We start from the raw sequence: 24,428 nt of genomic DNA, 5'->3' as shown, positions 1-24,428 counted from the left end.
ACGGACAGCCTGAAGCAGACAGGTTTCCCGGAGTAGATGTGGGTCTTGAGTGCTGAGGCCAGGAGCATCTGGGCAATTCAGGAGGAGCTAGCCACCCTAGCCAGCCCAGGACCATGGGACTCTCTCTAGTGGTCTCGGAAACCAACTCTTCATACCCCCCCCCCCACACACACCAGCCTCTGAAACCTTGGAGTCATGTAGGACCCCTCCTGCCTGCAACTTCAGCAAGGCCCCCACGTGGAACTGGGCCCTGCATGTGTTCATGGCTGCCAACAGGGCACAGAGGTTATTCCCAAGGCAGGTCTTGAGGTCTTCCCACCACCCTAGCACCAACCTTAATCGGACAACCCAAGTGAGGGCCACTGCGTTGCAGATGCCGGGCCATCACGCACATGCACCCACATACATCACAGTAGGCACACGTGCGCGCGCACACGTGCACACACACACACACACACACACACACGCACTAGCAGCCCTCTCTGCTTTAGAAGCAAGTGAGAGACAGTATCAGATCAGTCGTCAGCTTTGTGATAAAGCAGGGTTTTACACCTGCTGGGATGGCTACTGTGCAGCAAACAGGGAAGGGCACGTGAAGACCAAGCCGCGCCAAGCCATGAGCTTCGAGCCCTGCTCGGCAGCTGCCTTGCCAAAGTCGCCACGGGGGGGGGGGGGGCAGGTGGCAGGGCAATCCCACCCCTAGCTAAGTGCACACAAGCTTGCCTATGAGCATCCCCAGAGCATGGTTCGTACAGCCCAAGAGTGGGAGCACCCCAAACTGCCCCCGGCACATGAACGGATCAGTAACTACAGGATAACCACCCAAGGGAGCACCAGCTCGGGCCAGGATGGAATACTGAGCACATAACCACGCCCGGCCCTTGGGAGCAGGCTGGATGCTGTGGCTCCGGGACAGCTGCTCCAAAGGACGTGTGAAAATGAAGTCACCTCGCGGTGGCGTGGAGAGGTGGGCCTTTGGAAGAAGTCATGAGTGACAAGTCCCTCATGAATGGACTAGTGAGCATGACAGATCTGCAGGAAGCTGGCTTAGGACCTTTCTGCTCCTCCATTCTTCCATGATGAGAGGACGGCGCCACCGCTGAGGAAAACCTTCACCAGACGCTGGGCCTGAACTTGGGCCGGTAACCTCCATACAATGCACAATGTACCCTGAGCATGGCTCTCTCCATCTAACCTCTTCTGTCCCCCATTCCATATGCCCACTCCACTAAAATTCTTCTTCTTTCCAGCTAGTCCCTCTTCTATTCTGATGTCATTTTTTTTTGCCCCTCCTACTATGCAGGTTTCATGTATGTAGTATCAGCCACTGTGAGGTCACGAATATCAAGGCCACTTTGTGTCTGGAAGAGAGCATTGGAAGCACTCCTCCCCTTCCTTGGGCTCTTACATTCTTTCCAGCACCTCTTCCAAAATGGCCCCTGAGCCTTAGAGGCTGCTACAGGGATGTCTCACTTAGTGCTGAACACTCCACTGTCACTTCTTAGCACTTTAATGAGTTTTGAGTCTCCCCAGTGGTCACCATCACCTTAAAAGAGAAGCTTTTCTCTTTCTTAATATTTTATTTATTTATGGGCTTTTCAGGGAGGGTCTCACTCTAGCCCAGGCTGACCTGGAATTCACTATGTTGTCTCAGGGTGGCCTTGAACTCACAGTTCCTCTGCCTCCCGAGAGCTGGGATTAAAGGTGTGCGCCACCACATCTGGCTTGTTTATTTATTTGAAAGAAAGGGGGAGAGAGAAAGAGAAGGGGGGAGAGAATGGGTGCCCAGGGCCTCCAACCACTGCAAACAACCTCCAGATGCATGTGCCACCTTATGCATCTGGCTGAGATGGGTCCTGGGGAATCAAACCTACATCCTTAGGCTTCACAGGCAAGTGCCTTAACCATTAAGCTATCTCTCCAGCCCAAGAGAAGCCCCCCCCTTTTTAATTTTTATTTGAGAGTGATAAAGAGAGAGAATGGGCACGCCAAGGCCTCTAGTCACTGCAAATGATCTCCAGATGCACACACCCCTTGTGCATCTGGCTTACAGTGGGCCCTGAGGAATCGAACCAGGATCCTTTGGCTTTGCAGGCAAATGCCTTGACTGCTAAGCCATCGCTCCAGCCCTCCTTCTCTTTCTTAATCCTTCCTAGAAATGTCCTCACAGACTAGCCAAGAGAGATGTCACTTGATTCCTGATCTGATCAAGTTGACAGTAGAGTTTAACTGTCAGAGAGGACTCAGGAGGTAAATATTCGCTGTGCCAGCTTGAGGAGCTAAGTTCAGTTCCACAGAGCCCACATAAATGCCAGGCATTATGGTGTGTGCCTGTAATCCCAGCACTGGGAAGGCAGAGACAGGGAATCCCTGGAGCTCAGTGACTAGCTAATTTAACCATGTTGCTGAGCTCTAGGTTCAGTAAGAGGCTCTTCCTCAAATAATGAGGTGACAGCAATGGAGTAATACACCTAGCATTGAACTCTGGCCTCCATGCCCATGGGAACACACACACACACACACACACACACACACTTCAGCAGCTGCCTACCGCCTACTGTGTGGGTCACTTGAGCAGGTTACGGCTGTGCACTGTGAATCATCAGCCTAGCCTTCCACACACAGGGCCTTGTTAGGACCAGGACATTTCTCCCAGGCAGTCAGCTCTGACATGAAGTGCTTGGAAGGCTCTTCCTCGAGGGTGGAGGGCATTCCTGGCAGCCAGTGGGCACCACCTGCAGCCCCTCTGGCCCCGCCCGATAGTGTTCCACTTTCTGAAGTCAGACGGTCTTGCTGACTTCACCAGGGAGGAAGCCTGGAAAGATAAGCAGGCAGACTTGTCAGTAACCAAGGTCTCCGGGAGGAGGGGGCTATTCAGAGGCCAGAGAAGGGGTTTGGTTGGAAGGTGCTGCTAGGGACTAGAAAATGCTGGCATGGGTATTAGGTGGCAATGTGTGGGCCTAGAGTGGACCTCGGGATCCAAGCAGCCCAGGTGTGAAGAATCTGGACCCAGGGGGAGGGTGCTGGTCAGAGATGGGTCCCAGGGGAGAGGATGCTGTACAGAGATGGACCCCCGGGGGAGAGGGTTCTGGTCAAAAGATGGGTCCCAAGGAGGAAGGTGCTGGTCAGAAATGGACCCCAGGGGAGAGGGTGCTGGTCAGAGATTGGTCCCAGGCGAGAGAGTGTTGGACAGAGTTGGACCCCAGCAGGGAAGTTTCTGGTCAAAAGATGGGTCCCAAGGAGGAAGGTGCTGGTCAGAGATGGACCCAAGGGGAGAAGGTGCTGGTCAAAGATGGACCCCAGGGGAGAGGATATTGGACAGAGATGGGTCCCAGAGGAGAGGGTGCTGGTTAGAGACGGATCCCAGGGGAGAGGGTTCTGATCAGATATGGACCCCAGGGGAGAGGGTGCTGGTCAGAGCTGGGCAGGTGTGCAGTCTTGCATGCCCTAGAGCCTCAGGTTGAGTAGACAGCTTGGTAGAGTGGACACGAGACCAGGGCAGAGCCTGGTTCGTGTGGGGTCCAGGCTGCTGGGTTGAGTGTATGCTTCTGGCCAGCCCAGCTTCTTGGCCACCTCTAGGTGTGCGGTCAGCTGTGCACATACCCGGTCAGTGACAGGCTGGGGTATTGCTGTGCTGTGAGCGCCAAGGTGAAGGGGCGGCTCTATGGCATGTGGGTGCTCTGCAGCAGGAAGAGGGCTTGTTGCTGCAGCCGGTGTGTGTGGGTCTCCTAGGAAGGTAGGTGGGAAGGGTGGAGAACCAGGGCAGAGGACAGCTGGTGGCAGGCAAACTATCCAGGCAGCTGGCAGGGCATCCTGACACAGAGCCAGACCTCCCAGGATGGACCAGGCCAATGGGTGTTTCCAACGCTATATTAGTCACCCTACCAGCTGCTTTCACACGCGGTGGTGATGGGCCCCAGGGGACCCGACACGCAGCAAGCCTGGCAGCCGCTCTGGTGCAGAGCCAGCTTCCTTCGACATCGTGCCCCTGCCTCCTAATGCTGCTCTCAGCCGTGACCCTGAACCACCCAACACCCTCCACCTTGACTCGTCTCCCTCGGGGCCCCGGCATGAGGTCCGGCACAGCCCAGCCCCTCCCCAGAAGTCCGAGAATGGCAGATGCCCAGGCAGGAAGGCAGGTGCCCTGGTCGGCCATGGCCGCTGCTGCAGCACACTTCCAGACGTGGCAGCTCGTGGAGGCAGGAAGGCAAGGTGAAGGCCAGGCTGGAGTCTGCTGACGCTTGCAGAGAGCCACTGCCCTGTGGCTTCTTCTCTTGGTCCCGGTGTCAGTGCCAAATTTCCCCTTCTTCTAGGGACTCCAGTTGGAATGAATTAGGCACACCCTAAGAGACTCAAGCAAGCCCCTCTTTGAAGGCCCTGCTGCAGTTGGAGTCACTGGAATATGGGCTTCGGCATGTGAGTTGTGAGAGAACACAGTTCAGACCATATGCCACTAAGGGACCTTAAGCCTCACCAGTGGGCTAAGTCCACTGGATGAGGAAGGGTGGGTCCTTCCCCGGGTCTCATCATGCCAGGATGGCACTTAGGACCCACTCTGCTTTCTGATCTATGTTGTCTCCCCTGCTGGAGAGGTTGGGGTGGGGCCAAGTCCTCTCTGGGTCCCCGTCTGGCTGTAGGTGTTTATAGCCAGTGTGGAGCATCTGAAGACAGTGAAGGATGAAATGCGGAGGAGCAGAACCCTGACTTCCGGAACGGCCAGGCAGGAGGTCCCAGCAGGGGGCCTGGAGCGTCTGGGCTGCTGCCCGTGCTGCCACTGCCACTGCCACTGCCCGGTGCTCCTCACACACGCAGCCGTGGCGACATCAGCACCCACTTCTTGATGAGACGAGACTGCCAGAGAAGTTTCATGTCCACATTCCCCGAGCCGCCAAGCAGTGGCCGTGGGAGGGAGAAGCTGGGCCAGGCCAGTGGCATCTACCCACCCAACAAGTTCAGGTTCAGCATGCTCAAGGGCGGGGCAGGACTCTTCCCGAGACCATGAGAAGCTGCAGGGCTGTCCTGGAGCCTGGGCCTAGGTTGAGATCCCAAGGAGCAGTGGTTCATGACTCTTCGGGCCCTGCATCTGGTCACGGGAAATTGACAAGCTCAGACCTGCGCATCAGCCAGCCCATCCCACGCACAGCGGGAGGCCCAGGACTTCTGGCCAGCTCCACCTCCTGCTGCAGTAGCAGGACAGCTGAGGAGAGACATCCTGGGCCAGCCCCTGTTGTAGGCTTGGGCAAGGTCAAGCTAGAGCCCTGTGCTCTGAGCCACAGATTGCATGGATGTGTAACTAATATCATAAGTGTGTCCTATGTGCAGGGGCCATGTAGACTCAGGGGACCCAGTGAGAGGCAGGCTCGTGTGCCTGTGGAGTTTGCATGGAAAGGGATGGGCATCTTTCCAGGACAGGGCTGAACGTATCTCTGGGTCCTTTTAGCCAGAGGCCCCAGGAGACCTCCCTGAGGAGGCAGTGCTGAAGGGGTCCAATGCTAAGGAGTATCAGGTTCCTCGGCCTGCTGGGAAATGGACAGGCTAGGTGCCTGACACTGTCTCCCTGGTGGCTGCAGACCCCAGAGCCACCCACAGACCCAGCCGCTACCCTACTCCTGGGAGGGAGCCGGCCTTTTCCTCCCAGTGACCTCCTACTTCCTCTTCCCCTCCTCCAGCCATCCTCCCCAGTCTCCTGGGACCAACTTGCAAGGCCCCTCCCCAGCCGCCTGGGGACCAGGACCCAAGAGGCGGCAAGACGGACACCCAAGGTCACTTGGCTCCAGGGCACCCACCACCAGCCCCGGGGCCTCCAGCCGCCCACACAGGGCCAGCCTGTCACCGGGGCGTTCCCCAGTCCCCAGTCCCCAACGTCCAGCTGCAGACTGAGCCACAGCCTGGGGACCTGCAGAGCACCCGGCCTCTCCCACTGGCCAGCCCCGGCCCTGGGGCCCCTCTCCCCTTCCCAGGCCTGTTCTGTTCCCCCACCTGGACTCCCCGCTCTGTCCACCTCCTGTCCCCTCGTGTCCCCAAGCCCAGCCTCCCCTCTGTGTCCCCCGTGCTCGCCTCTCCCCAGATCCCCTTCAGTCCCCTCCTCGGTCCCGCACCGCCCTGCCCCTGCGTACGGGGTGACGCAGCGCCGCCTCCCGCTCCCGCCTCCCCGCGCCGCGCCGCGCCGGGCCCACTGCAGGGCCGCTAACGGTCCCGCGCCCCCCGGCGTCCGCGCGCCCCGCGCCCGGCGGACGAGGCCGCGATGGGGGCGATCGGGGCGGCCGAGCCGCTGCGCTCGGAGCTGTGGGTGAAGCGGCAGCGCTGCGTCGTCTGCCTGGAGCCCGCGCGGGCGCTGCTGCGCTGGTGGCGGAGCCCGGGGCCGGGGCTCGGCGCGCCCGGCGCGGGTGAGTGTCGGAGGACGGGTGCCCCGGGGAGGACGCGGGGGGCACCGACGCGGGCTGGGAAACTTCCCTGCGTCCAGGCGCACCCTCCTGGGACCTGGGTGACAATAGCCTGCAGGAGGCGCGGGCGGGAGGGGAAGGGGACCCCTGGGCGGTCTACGGCTGGGGGACGCTGAGGCCCATCCGGACCCGCTGTTGGCAGACGTTCCTGCCCACCTCGGTGAAGCAAGGGCACATGCTTCTCCAAGTCTCAGCGCTCCAGAGGGCAGTTCCTGGGGTTACGCATTCGAAGAAAGGGCTTCTGACCTTGTGTAGGAAGGGGGTTGACCACAAGCCCCTAGAGGCCCTTGAGATTGGGAGAGGAGTAATTGTGGTGGACGCGGGAGACACACCCCACCCTGAAAGCCTGGTGCAGTGCCTGGGGTGGGACAATGACCCCGGGGCCACCCTCCCTGGGGCTCTTTTGCAGAGCTGTCTGATGGCCGAGGGATTGGCAGAGGCTTATAAAGGAGATGTCATTTCATCCTCCTGGGGAGGACAGGGAGGATTAACAGAAGACTGTGTGTGGACCAGGAGGGTGAGCAAGCTTCAGGCAGAGGAATCCCCGGCTGGCCTTGTGGGTGTGTTCAAGTTCATTCATTCCTGGCTGTTCTTTGAGACAGGGTCTCTTCCTGTGCCGTCCAGGCCGGCCTTGAATTAGGATTACAGATGTGTGCTACCCTGCCGAACTTTTCTTCTTCCTCTCTCTCCTTCCCTCCCTCCCTGACTCCTGGAGTACTGGGATCCAGAGCCTCTAGCATGCCAAGCACAGGTTCCACCGCTGACCTACACCCCAGCGCCTGCGAGTTTTGAGCGCCTGCTGAGACAGGCTGGACCCTGGCCCAGGGTTAGCACGTGTGATGAGGTCTTTTTTTTTTTCAATTTTTAAATTTTTATTAACATTTTCCATGATTATAAAAAAAATCCCATGGTAATTCCCTCCCACCCCACCCCCACACTTTCCCCTTTGAAATTCCATTCTCCATCATATTACCTCCCCATTACAATCATTGTACTTACATATATACAATATCAACCTATTAAGTATCCTCCTCCCTTTCTTTCTCTTCCCATTATGTCTCCTTTTTAACTTACTGGCCTCTGCTACCAAGTATTTTCCTTCTCACACAGAAGCCCAATTATCTGTAGCTAGGATCCACATATGAGAGAGAACATGTGGCGCTTTGGCTTTCTGGGCCTGGGTTACCTCACTTAGTATAATCCTTGAGCACCTGCTGGGACAGGCCGGACCCTGGCCCAGGGTTAGCACGTGTGATGAGGTCTTTAATGCAGTGTAGCATTTTCCATTAAAGGAGGCAAAGAGCAACAGGGCGCTCCCAGGGTGGGCAAGCAGGGGAGCTGTGAAGAGGCAGGCAGCCCCTGAGGGTGGGCTCAGCAGTCCTGACTGACAGAGAGGCCCCAAGAAAGTGGGTGCTGCGCATGCCAGAGAGAGGGACGGGGCAAAAAGAGCATCAGGTGTGTGAGCCCCTGGAGGCGGGTGGGGCAGGAGCAAGGTCTGCAGGTGCGGTGGGAAGATGGAGCTGAGGACCCGGCACCTTGGTAGTGTGTGAGGTGGGCCACTGTCCTCTACTGAGTCCTTCACTAGAGTGCTGTACCTGACTTAATTTTTCAAAGGACTCCATGACCTCTGCAAGAAGGACAGACAGATGAAGGGACAGGCCAGGCCGAGCAGCAGGAAGGTGGTTGGTGTGGTCTGACTGCTCCCCCAGGACACCCTCGTGGGAGAAGCAGGGACGGTTTTGTTTTTGTTTTAATTATTGGGTGGGAGCGGTGGGTCTCTGGGGGACACTCTTGAGTTTGAGTTGTTGTTATTTATTTGTTTGTTTGTTTGGCAGTGCTGGGGATGGAACCCAGGACTTACCATATGTAACACCAGCGCTGCACCACTGGGTACCGCCCGCCCAGAGGGCCTTTTAGGGGCCCTGTGGAAAGCTGGGGCCGGGGACGTGCTCAGCCGTGCTACTGGGAGGCTGTGGGAACAGCGGAATGCGGGGCAGGACCGAGGTGAAGGGAGGGCTTCAGGCAGCCTTGTCTTCTGAGAGCCTGTCAGTGGCCCAGGGGCTGAGGGAGACTTGACCGTCCTGAGGTCTACTTGATGTCAGTCTCCTGTGGGAGAATGCCGTGCCTCAGATGTCACCCTTGCGCCTCCTAGCACCACCTTCCAGGGCCGCTTCTCCCATTTGCTAATACTGCTGACATCTTGCCTGGTCCTGAGGCGGGCTTGAGGTTTCTGTAAGGCTTAGGATGAGGACACTGTCCTGTGGCACTCACTGTGTGGGAGCCGAACTGCCTCTGTTGTCATGCAGAGTCAACGAACCCCTGGGCTGGTTCTCAGGGAAGTTCCAGCGAGTCCAGCAGCTGTGTTTGTCACCAAGCAACGGTATGGCCTCCTTAGTCCTGGGGAGCCCTGGGGACGTGGACAAACCCAACCCTGAGGGGCTGTGTGAGTAGGACATCACTGTGCCACACTCAGCCACTTACTGTGAGGGGTTCCGGTCCTGAAGTTCTGAGCTGGGATTGCCGGCAGCATAGACTTTAGCTTGCTTTCGCCTGCCACCAGCCTCCTCCGTTGCTACTGCGTCGCTCCTTGTGAACTGTGCAGGTGCTTTTGTGGAGCTCCGTCCAGAGCTACCTTGCTGGCAGGCCAAGGTCCTGGTCCCTCTCAGAGAGCCCAGGGCTGGACATCTTCACAAGCAGCCTGCTCACTCCCCCCCTTCCCAGGCGCCCTCCACCTCCCTGTGAAAACAAGGACATAGGGAGATGGCTCAGATGCCAGTCTGAAGGCCTGATTCACTCCTTAACAGCTGGGCATGGGCCGGAGTTACCCTAAGTTCCATCCCCAGTGTTTGATCCCCAAAACCCACATAATAGCTGGGTGTGGCCACACACACCTGTAACCCCTGGCCTGTGGGAAGCAGAGACGTCCCAGGGCTTACTGCAGGCGAGGAACCCAAACAGTGTCCTCGGGCTTCTGCTTGTGTGCCCATGGAGCACCTGCATATGCCACAGAGCACACACCCCATGCCACACGTGTAAAAATACGTCGGGAAACTGGAGGCAGGGAAATACAGGGACAGCACTTCTATCTCCCGTTTTAGCCGTGGCCCCCGCAGGAATCAGGCCCACGGGTACGTTTTAGGTGCTTGGAGTGAGTTGGTCAGGCTGTGAGTAATTCACAGGACATGTCATTCAGCCAGCTGGTGGCACTTCCAGCCCTGCTGCTCCCTAGGTGTGTCTGAACACACCTGGATTGTGCAAAAACAGGCCTCAGGAAAATGCAAGGAGGCGGAGGGCAAGGACAGCAACTATAAGACGGCAGGCAGGGACACTGCACCTAGCTGAGTGACGGGCCAGGCTGTTTCATCTGCCCCTTTATTTTCTCCTTTCTGAGCAGGCCCAGGCCCCGGGCACACTCCCTTGGAGGGGGTGTCCGGCTGCCTGTGAGTGACCAACTGCCTAGCAGCAGAGATAAGGACTGGATCCCCGGAGGGTGGAGTTGCTGGCCCCGTGGAAGGCCTGCAGTGAGTGTTCCTTTGGGCCAAGACTGGGCGGAAGTAGAGCTGACTGAAAACAGGAAATGGGGGAGGGGACTTCTCAGAGTGGGTGGCTAGTTGAGCTTGTGACAGTCTGAAGTGATGTCTGGCTTCAGGAAGGCATCAGATGCATTTGTTCTTTATAGGTGGGTACGGACTGGGCCGTGCGGGTTGGTGTGCCCGCCCCCTAGGCTCCACTCCCCCGACCTGCTGCCAGCCCCCACCTGGGCTCTGCACAGCTTGCAGTGAGCTGGTGGACAGGTCCCCGCCAACTATACAATGTGTTCCCAGCACCCACACCAAGGACCTGGCTCAGTATAAGCAAGCTTACGAGATAAATCATGGGACTGAAGATCGAGCTCAGCCGTAAAGTACTTGACTAACACACACCGGGCCCTAGGGTTTAACAAAACCTAGACATAAGAACAAGCCCTGAAGTGTCCAGTAGTAGACTTTCTGTGTGCGTGACTGAAGGAGAAGCTCTGCGGAATGTTCCCCGCCGCAGCGCTCCCGTTCCCGTGGGGTCTGCAGGAGCTGCTTCACTGAGCTCTGAGGCTCCTGCCATAAAACCTGTGTATTTTAAGAGCTTGGCTCAATGAGGGTTGATAGCTCCTGTGTAAGCACCGCCCAGCCCGAGATAGGGCGCAGGGGCCGCGCCCCAGGGCCTCCCCCTCGCGGTGGGGCGGGCTTTCTCTGGGGGTGGGTCTCTCTGCAAGCCACTCCTGAGAGCCCAGCCACACAGCCTCAGGCTCCGTCTCTCTTACTGTATTATTATTTCTATTTTTGAGACAAGCTGTCATGTAGCCTATACTGACCTCAAACTTGCTATGTAGCTGAGGATGACCTTGAACTTCTGATCCTCCTGCCTCCACCTCCCAAGTGCTGGAATGCTGGGATCATAGGCTGGCACCACCAGCCCAGTTTATGCAATGCTAGCAGTAGAACCCCAGGTTTCTTGATGCTAGGCAGGCTGTCTACCAACTGAGCCCCAGTCCTCCCTGTTGGTCAGCTGTGTGCATCACTGGTTCATTCTTTGTGGTTAATGTAATGTTGCATAGTGGGGGGGGTGTGTGTGTGTCTGTCTGTCTGTTGATGGATGTTTGGCCTCATTCCAGTCGTGTCCCCTGGGGGCGTCACTTTCATTTCTCTTGGATGCATATTTAAAGTAGGAAACTGGGTCACAGGAAGGGGAGCCCGTTTATTACACTGGCATGGGCATCGGTCATGAGCACCATGCTCTTGTCGCTTTGAGACAGGTTCTCACTCTGCAGCCCGGCTGGCCTGAAACTCACTAGTATTGAGGGGTGGCACAGTGTTTCTGGAAATCAGAGCCAGGCAGATTATAGATACTTACGTGAAAGCAGATTCTTGCAAGAGAGTTGAAGGCAACTTCTAGCCATGGAGAGGGGAAGGGCCTTCCCATGGAGGGAAACCCAGAAAGGAGGCAGTAAGCTCTGTGAAAACTGTAAAACTTCCTGAAAATGCCATAAGTAAGGTGGAGGTGGTGGTAACGGTGGCAACTAATGAGATCAAACCCTACTTTATTTTTTGTTTGTTTGTTTTTTCAAAGTAAGGTCTCATTCACCAAACTGACCTGGAACTCACTATGCAGTCTTAGAGTGGCCTTGAACTCATGGTAATCCTCTCACCTCTGCCTCCCAAGTGCTATGATTAAAGGCGTGTGCCACCATACCCGGCTTACCTTACATTAAAAAAATACTTTTAAAATTATATAAAAATTGAAACAGGGATGGTGGTGCACACACAGAAATCCCAGCACTTGAGCGGCGGAGGCAGAGGACATGAGCTCAAAGACAGCCTGAGTTATGTAATGAGAGCCTACCTCAAAAAAAGCGATATACATAGAAACTCCTTCAGAGAAATGGCGGTGGATACGTGCTTAGATAGATGACAGATGAATAAGTCCAGAGATGGATGTACGATAGGCAGTGGGTAGGTGATAGATCATAGATAGGTGATAAGATACATAAATGATGGGTGGACGATCTGTAGTCGATAGATGAGAACATGCCTGGGTTGATGACATATACGAGATAAGTGGCTAGATGGGTGCATAGATAGCTCGGCAGATGCCACTCACAGAAACCCTCTCAGCTGTGGAGGACAAGCACCTGCCTGGGTACCATGGGGACACTGTCATCAGCCGGGGGACCGGAAGCTGAGGAGCAAGCAGCCCTGCCACTGAGCTCTGGGGGGCATCAGTCGGGCATGGATGGATGGAGGACCACACTGAGCTGTTGTGCTCCTTCTGAAAAGTAACACAGCAGTGTTTGGAAAACGTAAAAGTATGTTTTCTTTGACTCAACCGCCTCTCTCTCTCTCTCTTTCTCTCTCTCTCTCTCACTCTCTTTCTATCTTGGAGCTGAAGGTCAAGGCAAGGGCTCACGTAGGCTAAGTACCGGCTGTACCACTGAATATCCAATTCCATTTGGGGTCATATTCTAAGGAAATTAAAACATTAATATTTTAAAGATATACTTTCTGTGTTTGTCAAGACACTGTTACTAATTTTACTTTATGCTCCCCAGTCTAATTTAGTTGGCTTAGGTGGGTTTTCCCCCATTATTGTTGTTATTTTCGTTTTGTATGTGTGTGTTTGGAAACAAGGCCTCAGCTAGGTTAAGCTGGTTTTGAACTTGCTATGTAGTTGAAGGTGACCTTAAAGCCCTGACCCTCCTACCTATACCTCTCCAGTGCTGGGCTAAGAAATATGCACCACCATGCCAATATAGCTCATTTTTCTGTTTTTATTCTTTTAAAAATATTTTATTAATTATTTATTTGAGAGAGAATGAGAATGGGCACACCAGCCACTGCAAAAGAACTCCAGATGTCTGTACCACTTGTGCATCTGGCTTACATGGGTGGTACTGGGGAATTGAACCTGGGTCCTTAGGCTTCACAGGCAAACGCCTTAACCATGGAGCCACCTCTCCAGCCCCTAACTCATTTTTCTACAGCAGTTAAGATGTGCGTGTGTGATTGTAGTTGTGTGCATGTGTGCGGAGGCAAGAGGTGAATGTCAGGTGTCTCCTTAGTCGCTCGCCACCTTATTCTTCAAGAGGGCCTCTGGTTACGCCACGAAGCCCAGCAGTCCTCTTGTCGTCGTGCCCTGGGTGCTGGGATCCGAGCTGTGCGCCGCCGCACTGACCTGCTATGTGGGTACTTTGGATCCAGACTCAGGTCCTCATGCCTGCACAGCAGACGCTGACCCACTGAGCCACCTCCCCGGCCCGACAGTGGGCGAGGCTGTCTGTGTGTCCACTCTCAGTGGCCTTACGCCTTCCTTCCATCCCCACTGAGCCTGGGTCTGCTCTTCTGGCCGCAGACCGGTTCGGGGACTGTGCCCAGAGCTGGGGGTTTGTTGTCCTCCTGGCATTGCTTCTGCTTTGGACCCATCGTACCCACTGCCTCATCGTCTCCGAGCTCGACTCGTGGGTAGGCCACAGGTATCAGGCTGGAAGTCGGGAGCGTTGCAGACGCCTGATGCTCCTCTTTGGGTGCTTGCTCTGCACCCTGCTCTGTGGCTTGATGGCTTTCTTGTGCGCCTGACTTTCGGGTCTGGCCCTGACCTTACCTCCCTTCCCTGCGCCTGCGCCTGCGCCCAGCCGAGCTGCCCCCGCTGCCTTCTCTCTGTGCGCCCCCATCACAGCAGCAGCAGCAGCAACAATGGCATCTCATATATTTGTCTCGTCTTCCTGCCATCTTTCTGGTGCCAGAGTCCTCTCCTCACTCCACAGGGGCTCCCCCACCCAGCGTGGGGGTTTGGAGGAGAGGGTGACAAGGTAGGTCACCGTTTGCTCACCAGTGGGGTCAGACTGCGAGCTCCCAACCAGGCTCTCTGGGGCACCTGCCTGTGCTCACAGTTTCCCCTCAGCAGGGCAGGAGGGTACCAACAGGGCACCGGCCATGGTGGGAACACAGCGGGCACCACGTGTGAGAAGCAGAAGGGCTTCTGCGCGTCCTTTTCCTCCTCTGAGGCTGTGGTGGGGGGTGAGGGGTGACGAGTGTGTGCACAGCCCCCCACGCAAGTGTGAAGCCTCTCATCCAAAGACGGCCTGCCGAATGTCTGCATGTTTCATTTACACGCCCCTTTATGAAGTCAGAAGTAACAGACATCATCAAATTCCACAAAACCGATGACCCACAGCGACTCTGAGTGTGCCTGCACAGGAAATAAAGGGCGGTCTTATCTCCCCATTTCAGAAACAGTCTCCTTCCACGTCAGTCTGCCGACCACTGTGAAACCTCTGGGGTGCAGGCGTCCCTGCCTCCCCTTGGGATGGCTGGCTGTCCTTCCTGCAGCCTCTGGGTGTTGTCCGGGTTGGTTGTCAAAGGACATGACTCAGCAGAACTTAACAGGGTCATAAAACTTGTAATCATTCTGACCTGGTTTCAAGGTTAACTTTTGTTGCTCTAAAATGGGTCAGCAAGCGAGTGTTCCGGTGCACGTCTATCAACCCTAGCACCTGGAAGACTGAGGCAGGAGGGTCCTAAGTTCCAGACTAACCTGGACCGCATAATGAGACTCTGTCTTAAAAAAATAAACATAAAAATGCAATGGGTCTTTAAGGCAAATATTGTCTTAAAAGGACCAGCAAATAATCCTAGAGTTCGTAGGCCGTCCAGTTTTTTCCACTATTAACACGTGTGTCAATAAACGGCCACGGCTCCGTGGCTGCTTGCCAGGAAAGCTTTATTTACAAAAGCAAGCAGCTGCCTGGATTGGGGCTGTGGGTTGTCAGTTGCCAATCTCTGCCCTAAATCACTTTTAGTGGAGAAAGAAGAACAGCATGAGGCTTTAAAACAGCAGAGAGTCCAGATGTCGGAAAACATGGTTGACTTTTCAAAACTTAAAACACACACACACACACACACACACACACACACACACACACACACACACAACTAAATCGAGTTATCTGGGGAAATTGCAGCTGCTATTTAGGAAGCATGCTTATTTGAGGTTTCCTTCAGCCATGGCCCATGTCTGCAAGCAGAAGGCCCGTGGGCCTGGGTAGGTTCAGGCCCCTCTGAGGAACAGCATGTGCGTTGGTAGACTGGCCTGAGGCTTTGTATTGGTCCAGTTACTTTCTTTCAGCCCAATGCTGTGGTACAAACTTCCACATCAGCCAGAGTTTGAAGTTAAAGTCCAGAGGAGCACCGAGCAAGAGTCTGTCGAGGTGTATATTCTGGGGCTCCTGTGCAGGCAGGTGTCTTGGGGACTGGGTCAGGGCTCCTGGGAGCGTTCTGCAGGTGTGCTGGGTCCTGCTATCTGGTGGCAGATTGAGTTTCACACCCTGTCCACTTGTCAAACCGGGTTTCTGTCTATTGTTGGGGTATCCAGATATAATTGTGACATTCATTTCTCCTGTCTGTTCAGTCAGCCCCACTTTGCCTGTTTTGTAGCTGGAGGATGCACGCTCACCAAGGCTAGCTGTGTCTTGATGGGCAGGCCTTCCATCCTTACGTGACGGCCTGTTTCGGTGACCCCTTGGCCTGAGTCTGCTTTTGTGGCTTTGGTGGGACCACTCCTGCTTTCTTTGTACGACTGTTGGCACGATGTGCACGTTCCAGCCTTCCCCTGTGCTTGCGCCTGACAGTAGCTGCTGGCCTGGAAGGAGGTGGCTGGCCTTCTCACTGGGGTGGGGCTGGGGGGGGTGGTTCTTGCGTAAGGCGTCTGTCTGGCCGCCTTTCCCTGGTCCTGTGGCTGGGGGGCAGGCTCTGGTTGGTGTTCTTGTCAGCACTCGTTGCTCTTCCAGGCTGTGGCTTCTTCAGTTCCAGATCTGAGATCTGTGACAGGAAACGAAACCGGGAGGTCCTCTCATGCCCTCAGCCGCCGGCCAGCTGCTCTCGTCCCACCACCTTTCCACGTCAGCTTCTGATGGCCTCATAGCTGACATCAGGAGAGTGGAGCCAGAAGAGGGACACCCGGTCTCCCGTCAGGATCCGGAGGTCCCTGTACCGTGGGACGGCTTCTTTTCTCTGTGCTCCAGAGTCGATTATTTCCATGGAGCTGGCTCGCTGGCGCCGCCTCTCCTCATTACACCACCTGCCCTGAGCCCACGCTGGGGGGCGAGTCACACTTGACACACTGAACCTGACAGCGCCGCGCTCTCCTGAGAGCTCTCTTTGCACTCCCTGGGCGGCGGCAGGCGCTGGACCCACCTTAGAGGTTGTGTCTGGTGACTTGCAGCATCCGGGTCACTTTGCTGTTGCCTCGGATGCCTAAGGAGCCGGTCAGGGAGGGGACAGGACAGCTAGGCCAGTCTCAAGAGAATCGCTACCCATGTGCTCTTTCTGTGAGGGCGGCTGTGGACAGAACTGGATTTCACCAGCCAGTACGCACGGTTTGAACAAAGGTTAGGTGTTCCCACAGCGAGTGCCATGGAGTGGCGCGTTCCCTGGGGAGTGTGTTCACATCCTGTTTAGTTGTGGGGCAATGGGCCCTGCTCCCCATCCAGGTATGTAGGGTACACTGGTTGCTCAGGTGCCCGTGCAGGCCGGGCGTGCACAGGTCAGGGTGCTCAGCTCACTTCACCCACAGCCTTTGGGGATGTAGCCTTTGTCCACCATGTGAACCTTGCCAGTGGGCCCAGGGGGCGGCTGTCTCGCCCCGACCACTCTACTCTCCCTCACATCAGACCCATCATGCGAGGAGCACCCCAGACGGTCACCTTGTTTTTATTCTGATCACGTGGTCCTGGGCCGAGGCCTCTTGGCTTCCCAGGTGGTTGCGAGAGGCCTGAAGGGGCAGCGCATTCCTGCGACCTCACACCCGGCTCAGTGTGTGTGTGTTGACACGTGAGTCCCTGCTGGTGAACCTTGCTGCCCTCGAGGCACACCGGAAGCCCACGGGCTCTCTGTCTGTCCAGGAGCTCTGATGTCACCACCGACTGGCAGTGGAGACAGCTTGTCATCTGTGAGCCACAGTCATGATAGGTGGGCGCTTAAAAATGGTAGATTGCAATGGAAAGAGCCCAGGCTGGACGTTAGAGTCCTCCCCCAGGTGTCCACCCGACAGGAACCACCCCGGCTGCTGCAGACACGCCAGAGAAGGTGCCAGCAAATGCAGGGGGTGACATGAACCAGCAGCTGGCCTCACCTGATGGTGGAGCAACTGATTTTTTTTCTGGAATGTGCTGGCCATTTAGCAGTTGCTTTTGTTGCAGAGAGAGCTCTGGGGTGACATGAATCACCCCCAGGGTGAAGGGCAGGGCAGAGGAATTTGTCAGCTGTCAGCAAAAGTGTTAGTGATTCTGCCAATATGTGGTTACAGATATTCAGTCCAATTTTGAAAGGGATTATTGAGTAAGAATATTTTTGACTGTAATGTTATCATATTTGAACCCGTACTAATTTCCCCTAACATGGATTACCGGAACGTACAGAGGCAATTCGCGCTCATCTGTGCTGACTGGAAATGAAAGATGGGAGCTGCTCTGGGCTGTGGGCTTCCAGCATCTCTAAGCACATTTCTTAAACTATGGCTTGTAGGGTGTGAAAAATTGCAATGAAATGCCCCATTCCAATGTAGTAACACCCTTAGGAGCAAAAGCTAAAGTCCTTTAGGTGTACTGACCAATGCTGCCCAGACCAGTTAGACTGTTCTTGAGAACAAAGTGTTTTTCCTTAGCCAATTTGTAATCCACATTATAGTTTTTAAAATTTTTTTTTTAATTTATTTGAAAGTGACAGAGAGAGAGAGAGAGAGAGAGAGAGCACCAGGGCCTCCAGCCACTGCAAACGAACTCCAGATGCATGCGCCCCCTTGTGCATCTGGCTAACGTGGGTCCTGAGGAATCGAGCCTTGAACCGGGGTCCCTAGGCTTCACAGCCAAGTGCTTAACTGCTAGGCCATCTCTCCAGCCCCACATTACAGTTTTTGACATGAAAACCATGTGACATGCACATGCTGTGGCTGCCATGGCTGGTGAGAAGCCAGAGTGAGTGGTGGTGGGCGCTCATTGGGTGAGGGTTGGTCAGAAGGGTCCCTGGAGGCAGTTCCAGAGCCGATTGGCCAGGCAGCAGTGGGGACACAGGTGGCACTCGCATTGGGTGGCACTCTGTCAACCTTTGGACTCTGAACAAAAAGTGATGGGGATTTCTCAGCGGTGAGCTCTGGGAACTGAGGCTGACTGCGACTTTGTGACTTGGATGAGACAGTGACTTCTGAGTGCCCGTTTCCTCATGTCACCTACAAGGTGACGACTATGGCATCTGCCTGCGGGTACTGTGAGGCTTCTGGGAGCCCTCCTCCTGATAAGGAAGTGGCACCCGCAGGTGGTCCTTGTCGCTACAAGGGCCTTTGGTGAAGCAAGTGGAGTGACAGGAAAGCTGGTGCTGGCCACAGCGAGGCCTGGGCTGTACCTGGGCCGGCTGGTCCTGTATGAGGGCCACTGGGGCCGCACACAGAGCTGGAGCAGTGCGGGCAAGGCCGCCTGTGAGTGTTGCCTCGGGCAGCTGGGTTTGAATGACATGATCCTGCAACCACGTCAGGGGCGGGACCACCTGTCATTTATGTTCCCGGGGCTGCAACAGCTCAAGCAGGATGGTGGGGGTCTCGGTGTCATCAGGACCAGAACTGTGTGTTCCCAGTCAGGTGCACAGTGTTACCTCAGGGCTAGGCGCTGTGATGCCTGCCTGGGAGGGGACAAATGCCACACCATGGCGTCTAAGCCTGGTCCTAAGGGCTGTGGCACAAGCCACAGACACACCCAGGCAGAGCCATGACCAGTGTCATCTGCCTTTGTGTTTCTGGACACTCACTGAACATGTTCCAAGACTGGCCCTCACTTGACTGTGGGACCCAGAGAGGAGACTTTACCATCCTTTCTAATGTTCTAGAATTTGCTTCAGAGGGGATGGCAGACTGCTCCTTTATGAAAGGAAGGGGACTCCTCTGAGTGTTGGCCACCGTCCCTCAAGCCAGAGACGGCGATTCACAAGACCTTTGCCTGCCTTCACTCGGCACAGGGCCAGCCTGGCCAGCTCAGGCTGGGGCCGGGTGTGGGTGTGGGGGCAGATGCAGGCACACCTTAGAGCTGCTGCTCCGCAACCCTTAGAAGCTGCAGCAGGTCGCCCAGGACGGGGCAGGTGAGCGAGCTCCCAGCTCTGACCTCTCCTCCCTCTGCCCCTACTGGCAGGAGTCCCTGCCGATGTGCCCCAGCCTGGTCTGGGAGCCTCTCCTCATGACCGCTTTCCTCACCCGTGATCTGCGCATTCATTCTTTGATCTCTCCTGTGGAGCAGGAGGATGCAAGATGCTGCAACATTTCTGTTCTGCAGGAAACACAAGGGCCCTGACTTCCCACCTTATGTCAGCAAGATACCTTCCAGTTCCCTCATACCCTCAATCAGTGTTGCTCTTACGCCTCAGTGTGTCCTGGTGCCCGCCGGTGCTCTCCACGTGACAAATTGGAGTGTCCCGCAAAGGGTCAGTCTGCTCTGAGAGAACCAGCTGCCGAATTCTGTTTGCCAGATCTCAGTAAAGTTGGACCATGAGACTGACTTTCCCTGACTTCCTGTCCCTCCTGGAGGAAAGTTCCATTTCCTATACCTGGCTGCGCGTCAAGGTCATGGCTGTGTGAGCTTCACCCAAGGAAGTGGCCCAGGGCAGCAGAAAGGTGTCCATCCATCCAGGAACTCCTCTTCTGGGTTACATCATGTATAAGCTTTTCCTGGGGAGACATGAACAAATGTTTATTCACCCAGACAGAGCACCAGTGACAGACCAGAGGAGCCATTCCACCCAGGGCTGGTCTATTCATTCACCCCAGGCAGAACACCAGTGACAGACCAGAGGAGCCATTCACCCAGGGCTGGTCTATTCACCCAGACAGAGCACCAGTGACAGACCAGAGGAACCATTCCACCCAGGGCTGGTCTGTTCACCCCAGACAGAGCACCAGTGAAAAACCAGAGGAACCATTCCACCCAGGGCTGGTCTATTCACCCCAGACAGCACCAGTGACAGACCAGAGGCACCATTCTACCCAGGGCTGGTCTGTTCACCCCAGACAGAACACCAGTGACAGACCAGAGTAACCATTCCACCCAGGTACAGCTGGGTGAGCCAGGCTGAAGGCTGGCCAGGGAGTTCAGTGGACTTACTTGCAGGAACGTGGTAAGGGCTTATGTACAGGAACATGGGGAACCCCAAAGCAGCCCCCATCACTGAAAAGTTCCACAGCAGCATGGATGGTGACCTTCCTATTGCTGGAGCTAGAGTCCCCACCTCACTTAACCTCTGCCTACTATCTAGTCTAGATCCTCTGGAGACCACGTGCAGTTTATGTAAAGCTGGAAGGGAGGTGTGGGAGGGAGTGTTTGGAATCTCCGGTGAGGCATGAAAGACCCTCATCACATGCTCCTCCTGTAAGAAAGTCAACAGACCCCATGGTGAGGGTCTCTTGAAGGGGCTCACAGCTGCTCTGATGCATTATCCCACGGGTGTAATAGCCACTCAGGACCGCTGGCAGAAAGGCTAAGAGCAGACAGGGAGCTCCCGAGTGCTAGGGAATGGATAGAGACTTAATTTCTGTTTTCTTTTTTTAAAAAATGTTCTCGCCGGGCGTGGTGGCGCACGCCTTTAATCCCAGCACTCGGGAGGCAGAGGTAGGAGGATCGCCATGAGTTCAAGGCCACCCTGAGACTACAGAGTTAATTCCAGGTCAGCCTGGACCAGAGTGAGACCCTACCTCGAAAAAAAAAATGTTCTATTTATTTGAGAGAGTAAGAGGCAAATCGAGAGAATGGGCATGCTTGGGCCTCCAGCTCCTGCAAACAAACTCCAGATGCATGTGCCACTTTCTGCATCTGGTTTATGTGGGTCCTGAGGAATCAAACCTGGGTCCTTTGGCTTTGCAGGCAAGCACCTTAACCACTAAGCCATCTCCCCAGCCCTACTTTATTTATTCAATTAATCAATATTAAAAGTTTTGTGAAAACATCATTGATCTACGTATAACTACAGTTTTCTGAACATGTGACATCTGTGATAATGTCCCCACAACCAAGGAAACAGTCATCTCCAAAAGATGCATAGGACAAACTAGTTGATGTCAGACTAAACAGCATGGGGTTGATTCTGTGGGTGACTTGAAGAAATAATTGTTGGAAAACAAAGATGGTGGTGGCTGTTATGTTCAGAGGACAGTGCCACAACACACCCCTCATACAGTTTTGCTTTTATTTATTTATTTTAAAATTTATTTTATTTATTTATTTGAGAGAGAGAGAGGGAGAGAAATAGGCAGGGAGACAGAGAGAGAGAGAATGGGCACACCAGGGCCTCCAGCCACTGAAAATGATCTCCAGATGTGTGTGCCCCCTTGTGCATCTGGCTTATGTGGGTCCTGGGTAATCGAACCTGGGTCCTTTGGCTTTGTAGGCAAGTACCTTAACCACTAACCCATCTCTCCAGCCCTGCTTTAATTTTTATTTGTTTGTCTATTTTTTGAGGTGGGGGTCTTTCACTGTAGCCCAGGCTGACCTGGAACTCACTGTGTAGTCTCAGGCTGGCCTCAAACTCATAGCAATTCTCCTACCTCTGTCTCCTGAGTGCTGGCATTAAAGGTGTCCTTGTTTTGCTTTGCAATGGGGTCTCCTTTAGTCCAGGCCAACCTTGAACTCCCTGTGTAGTAGAAGATAGCCTTCAGCTTCTAATCCTGCCTCTGTCTCCCCAGTGCTAGGGTCACCCCTGCACCACCACACTGGGTGCTGGGGATTGAACCCAGGGCTTTGTGCTGGCCAAGCACCCTGCCTGCCACCTCAGCTGCCTCCCCAGCGTCCTTATTGTTTATGGCAGTACCAGGGATCAGACTCGGCCTAATAAGCATTGTCTGATCACTGACGTGACCCCAGCCTCCACTTCAGTTGTTCTGTGTCAGACCTGGGTCAGCTCGCACCTCTGCTCACAGCCCCCTGATGCCCAGCTCACCACTATGGCAAGACTGCCATCTGCTCCACAGCCTCACGGGTCCTCCATGACACCTGTGTCCCTGTGTCCCCTCCCTGCCTCCTGTCTCTGCAGCCTGTCTTCCACCCCTGGCTCTCCCACAGCTTCCTGGGCTGCTTGCCTGGCCGTGAGACCTCCAGCCTCCTCCACAACCAGCCCAGTCCAGCCTGGTAGCTCATGTGAATTCAGTGCAGGTCTTTATTCCCCATCTCCCTCTGTCCCCTCAGGCTTTGTGCCTGTGGGTGTCTGAGAAATGCTGTTTTCAGAGCGTTGTTTCTACCCAAGGGACAGTGCCAGTGCAATGGCCGTGGTTCCTGTGGTGTGGGACGTATGTGGGCTGTATGGCGCTGTGCTGTCTGCCTGGTGCAGCGTGATCTTCAAAGTCCGGCCAGGAGGGTCTTCCTCTGGATTCTTCAAGCATCAGGCTGTGGGCTGGCAATGGGGAAGTTGTTTAGTCAGATTCTTGTCTCCTGGGCATGAGGACCTGAGTGTGAGCCCGAGTCCTCACACAAACGCTGGGTGTGGTGGGACACATTTGTGGTCCCCACATGCAGAGAGGTGGGCCCCTGGGGCTCACTGGCCAGCCAATCTAGCCTACATAGTATGTTCCAGGCAAGCGAGAGACCCACTCTCAAAAAGCGGTAGACAGTGTACCCAAGCTTGTCCCCTGGCCTCCACAGGCATGTACACACCGTGCACACACAAGTGTGCCCACACACATACAAACATGTATACACACACACACACACAAACACACAAAGAAAAAATATCAGTCTTAATTTGCAAGACTAGAATGATTCTTTTGCACTTAGGTAGGGTATCCTGAGTCTGATAATTCTTTTTAATATTTTACTTTTATTTATTTATTTAGAAAGAGGGGGAGAAAGAAAGAGAGAGAAAATGGGCATGCCGGGGCCTCCAGCCACCACAATGAATTTCAGACTGTTAGACGTGTGTGCCCCTTGTGCATCTGGCTAGTGTGGGTCCTGGAGAATTGAACCTAGGTCCTTTGGCTTTGCAGGCAAACGCCTTAACCACTAAGCCATCTCTCCAGCCCTGATAGTTTTTTTTTGTGGTGTAATTCGTGCATGGCTCTGGCCTCTATTACACACTACTGTGTTCGGGCAATGGTAATTTCGATCACCAGCTTCTTATCTGTAGTCACAGCTGTAATGGGGATGTGAAGGCGCTGGGACATGTTGCAGTCTGTCCCCAGCGGTCCAAAAGACCACAGTAGGGATTGTGTTATCATAGGTAGTTGACTGTTGTCACTGTTAACGAGTTCGCATTGTGAGCAGCCTACCAGGCTGTGTCCAAGTGCTGTCTGGGGACAGAAAAACCTGCTGTGTATGTGGTGTGAGGACGCCTGTCCCGGAGCCCAAAGGCAGTCCTGGGCAGAACTTGCTCACATAAAGGGACAGCAGGAGCCATGTGGGTCTCAACGAGGAGAATCCAAAGCAGGTTGAAACTGCATTTTTTATTATTTTTTTAATTTTTATTTGCATTTTCCATGATTATAAAAAAAATCCCATGGTAATTCCCTCCCTCTCCACCCCCAACACTTTCCCCTTTGAAACTGCATTTTTTAAATTTTAATTTTTTTTTTAAATTTTAGAGCAGGTGGTGGAGGGGATTAATGCGCTAGGTCCTCAGCCACTGAAATCAAACTCCAATTGCTTGCACCATCTAGTGGGCATGTGCAACCTTGCACTTGCCTCACCTTTGTGTATCTGGCTTACATGGGATCTGGAGAGTCAAACATGGACCCTTAGGCTTTGCAGGCAAGCGCCTTAGCCACTGAGCCATCTCTCCAGCCCACATATGCATTTTTGAGACCCAGTGATGAGAGGATGGGACCTCCAGGAGACAGCCCCTAGGAGGGCTGAGGCTCTAATGCCACACACTGTGAGCAGGTTTAAAGCAGACTCTTGTGGGAGGCCTGCCCTTGGGCTAGCTCCTCTCTCCCCTCCCCTCCTCTCTGTGCATGTCCCTCTGGGGAACCATTTCAGGACTCAGACTCCACCTCCCTAGGGTCTGATGACCGGATCTCCTCAGCAAAACCTGAAATCCAGAGCAAAAGAAGCGCAGGGGCTCCTGTCACTGTCTGTCTGTTGTGCTCACGCAAAGATGACAGTATTTCAGCAGCATTGCAGCGATTAGGGCCAGCCTCGGAAGGTAGCCACACAAACATTCTTCTCTGAGTAAAAATACCCTGTGATTCATGGGGTGGGGGGTGCTTAGAACCCAGCCTGCTCAAAGGGAGCTTTCTGTCTGCAATCTTCTCCGGCCTCCCCGCACATTCCTTCAGACCCACAGCCTCAAGTCACAACCTGTCATTTCCCAATGCTATGTGCCCAGCCCAGAACTTTCTTTTGATCTCAAGCCTGGTAATTGCATGCTTCGAGCGCGGTGGGTTAGTCTCTTCCTGCGCCCCTCTGTCAGCGGTCACCCATGCACACGTGGCGGTGAGTGT

At 54.7% G+C, this 24,428-nt stretch overlaps 1 protein-coding gene across 1 annotated transcript in view; it reads left to right on the top strand.

The window, feature by feature from the left end:
* Window positions 1-6,244: 6,244 nt before the first annotated feature.
* The window catches only part of Cerk (ceramide kinase), a 45,857-nt gene continuing 27,673 nt past the window's right edge, over window positions 6,245-24,428 (top strand). The window contains exon 1 of the mRNA XM_004650641.2: window positions 6,245-6,386. Within this exon, the coding sequence (XP_004650698.2) occupies window positions 6,245-6,386 (142 nt within the window). The remainder of the gene's footprint in view (window positions 6,387-24,428) is intronic.

Source organism: Jaculus jaculus, chromosome 6 (assembly GCF_020740685.1).
Source record: "Jaculus jaculus isolate mJacJac1 chromosome 6, mJacJac1.mat.Y.cur, whole genome shotgun sequence".
In the NCBI taxonomy this organism is placed as follows: domain Eukaryota; kingdom Metazoa; phylum Chordata; class Mammalia; order Rodentia; family Dipodidae; genus Jaculus; species Jaculus jaculus.
Note: the sequence above shows the minus strand (reverse complement) of the source record. Positions and strands in the feature narration are given on the sequence as shown.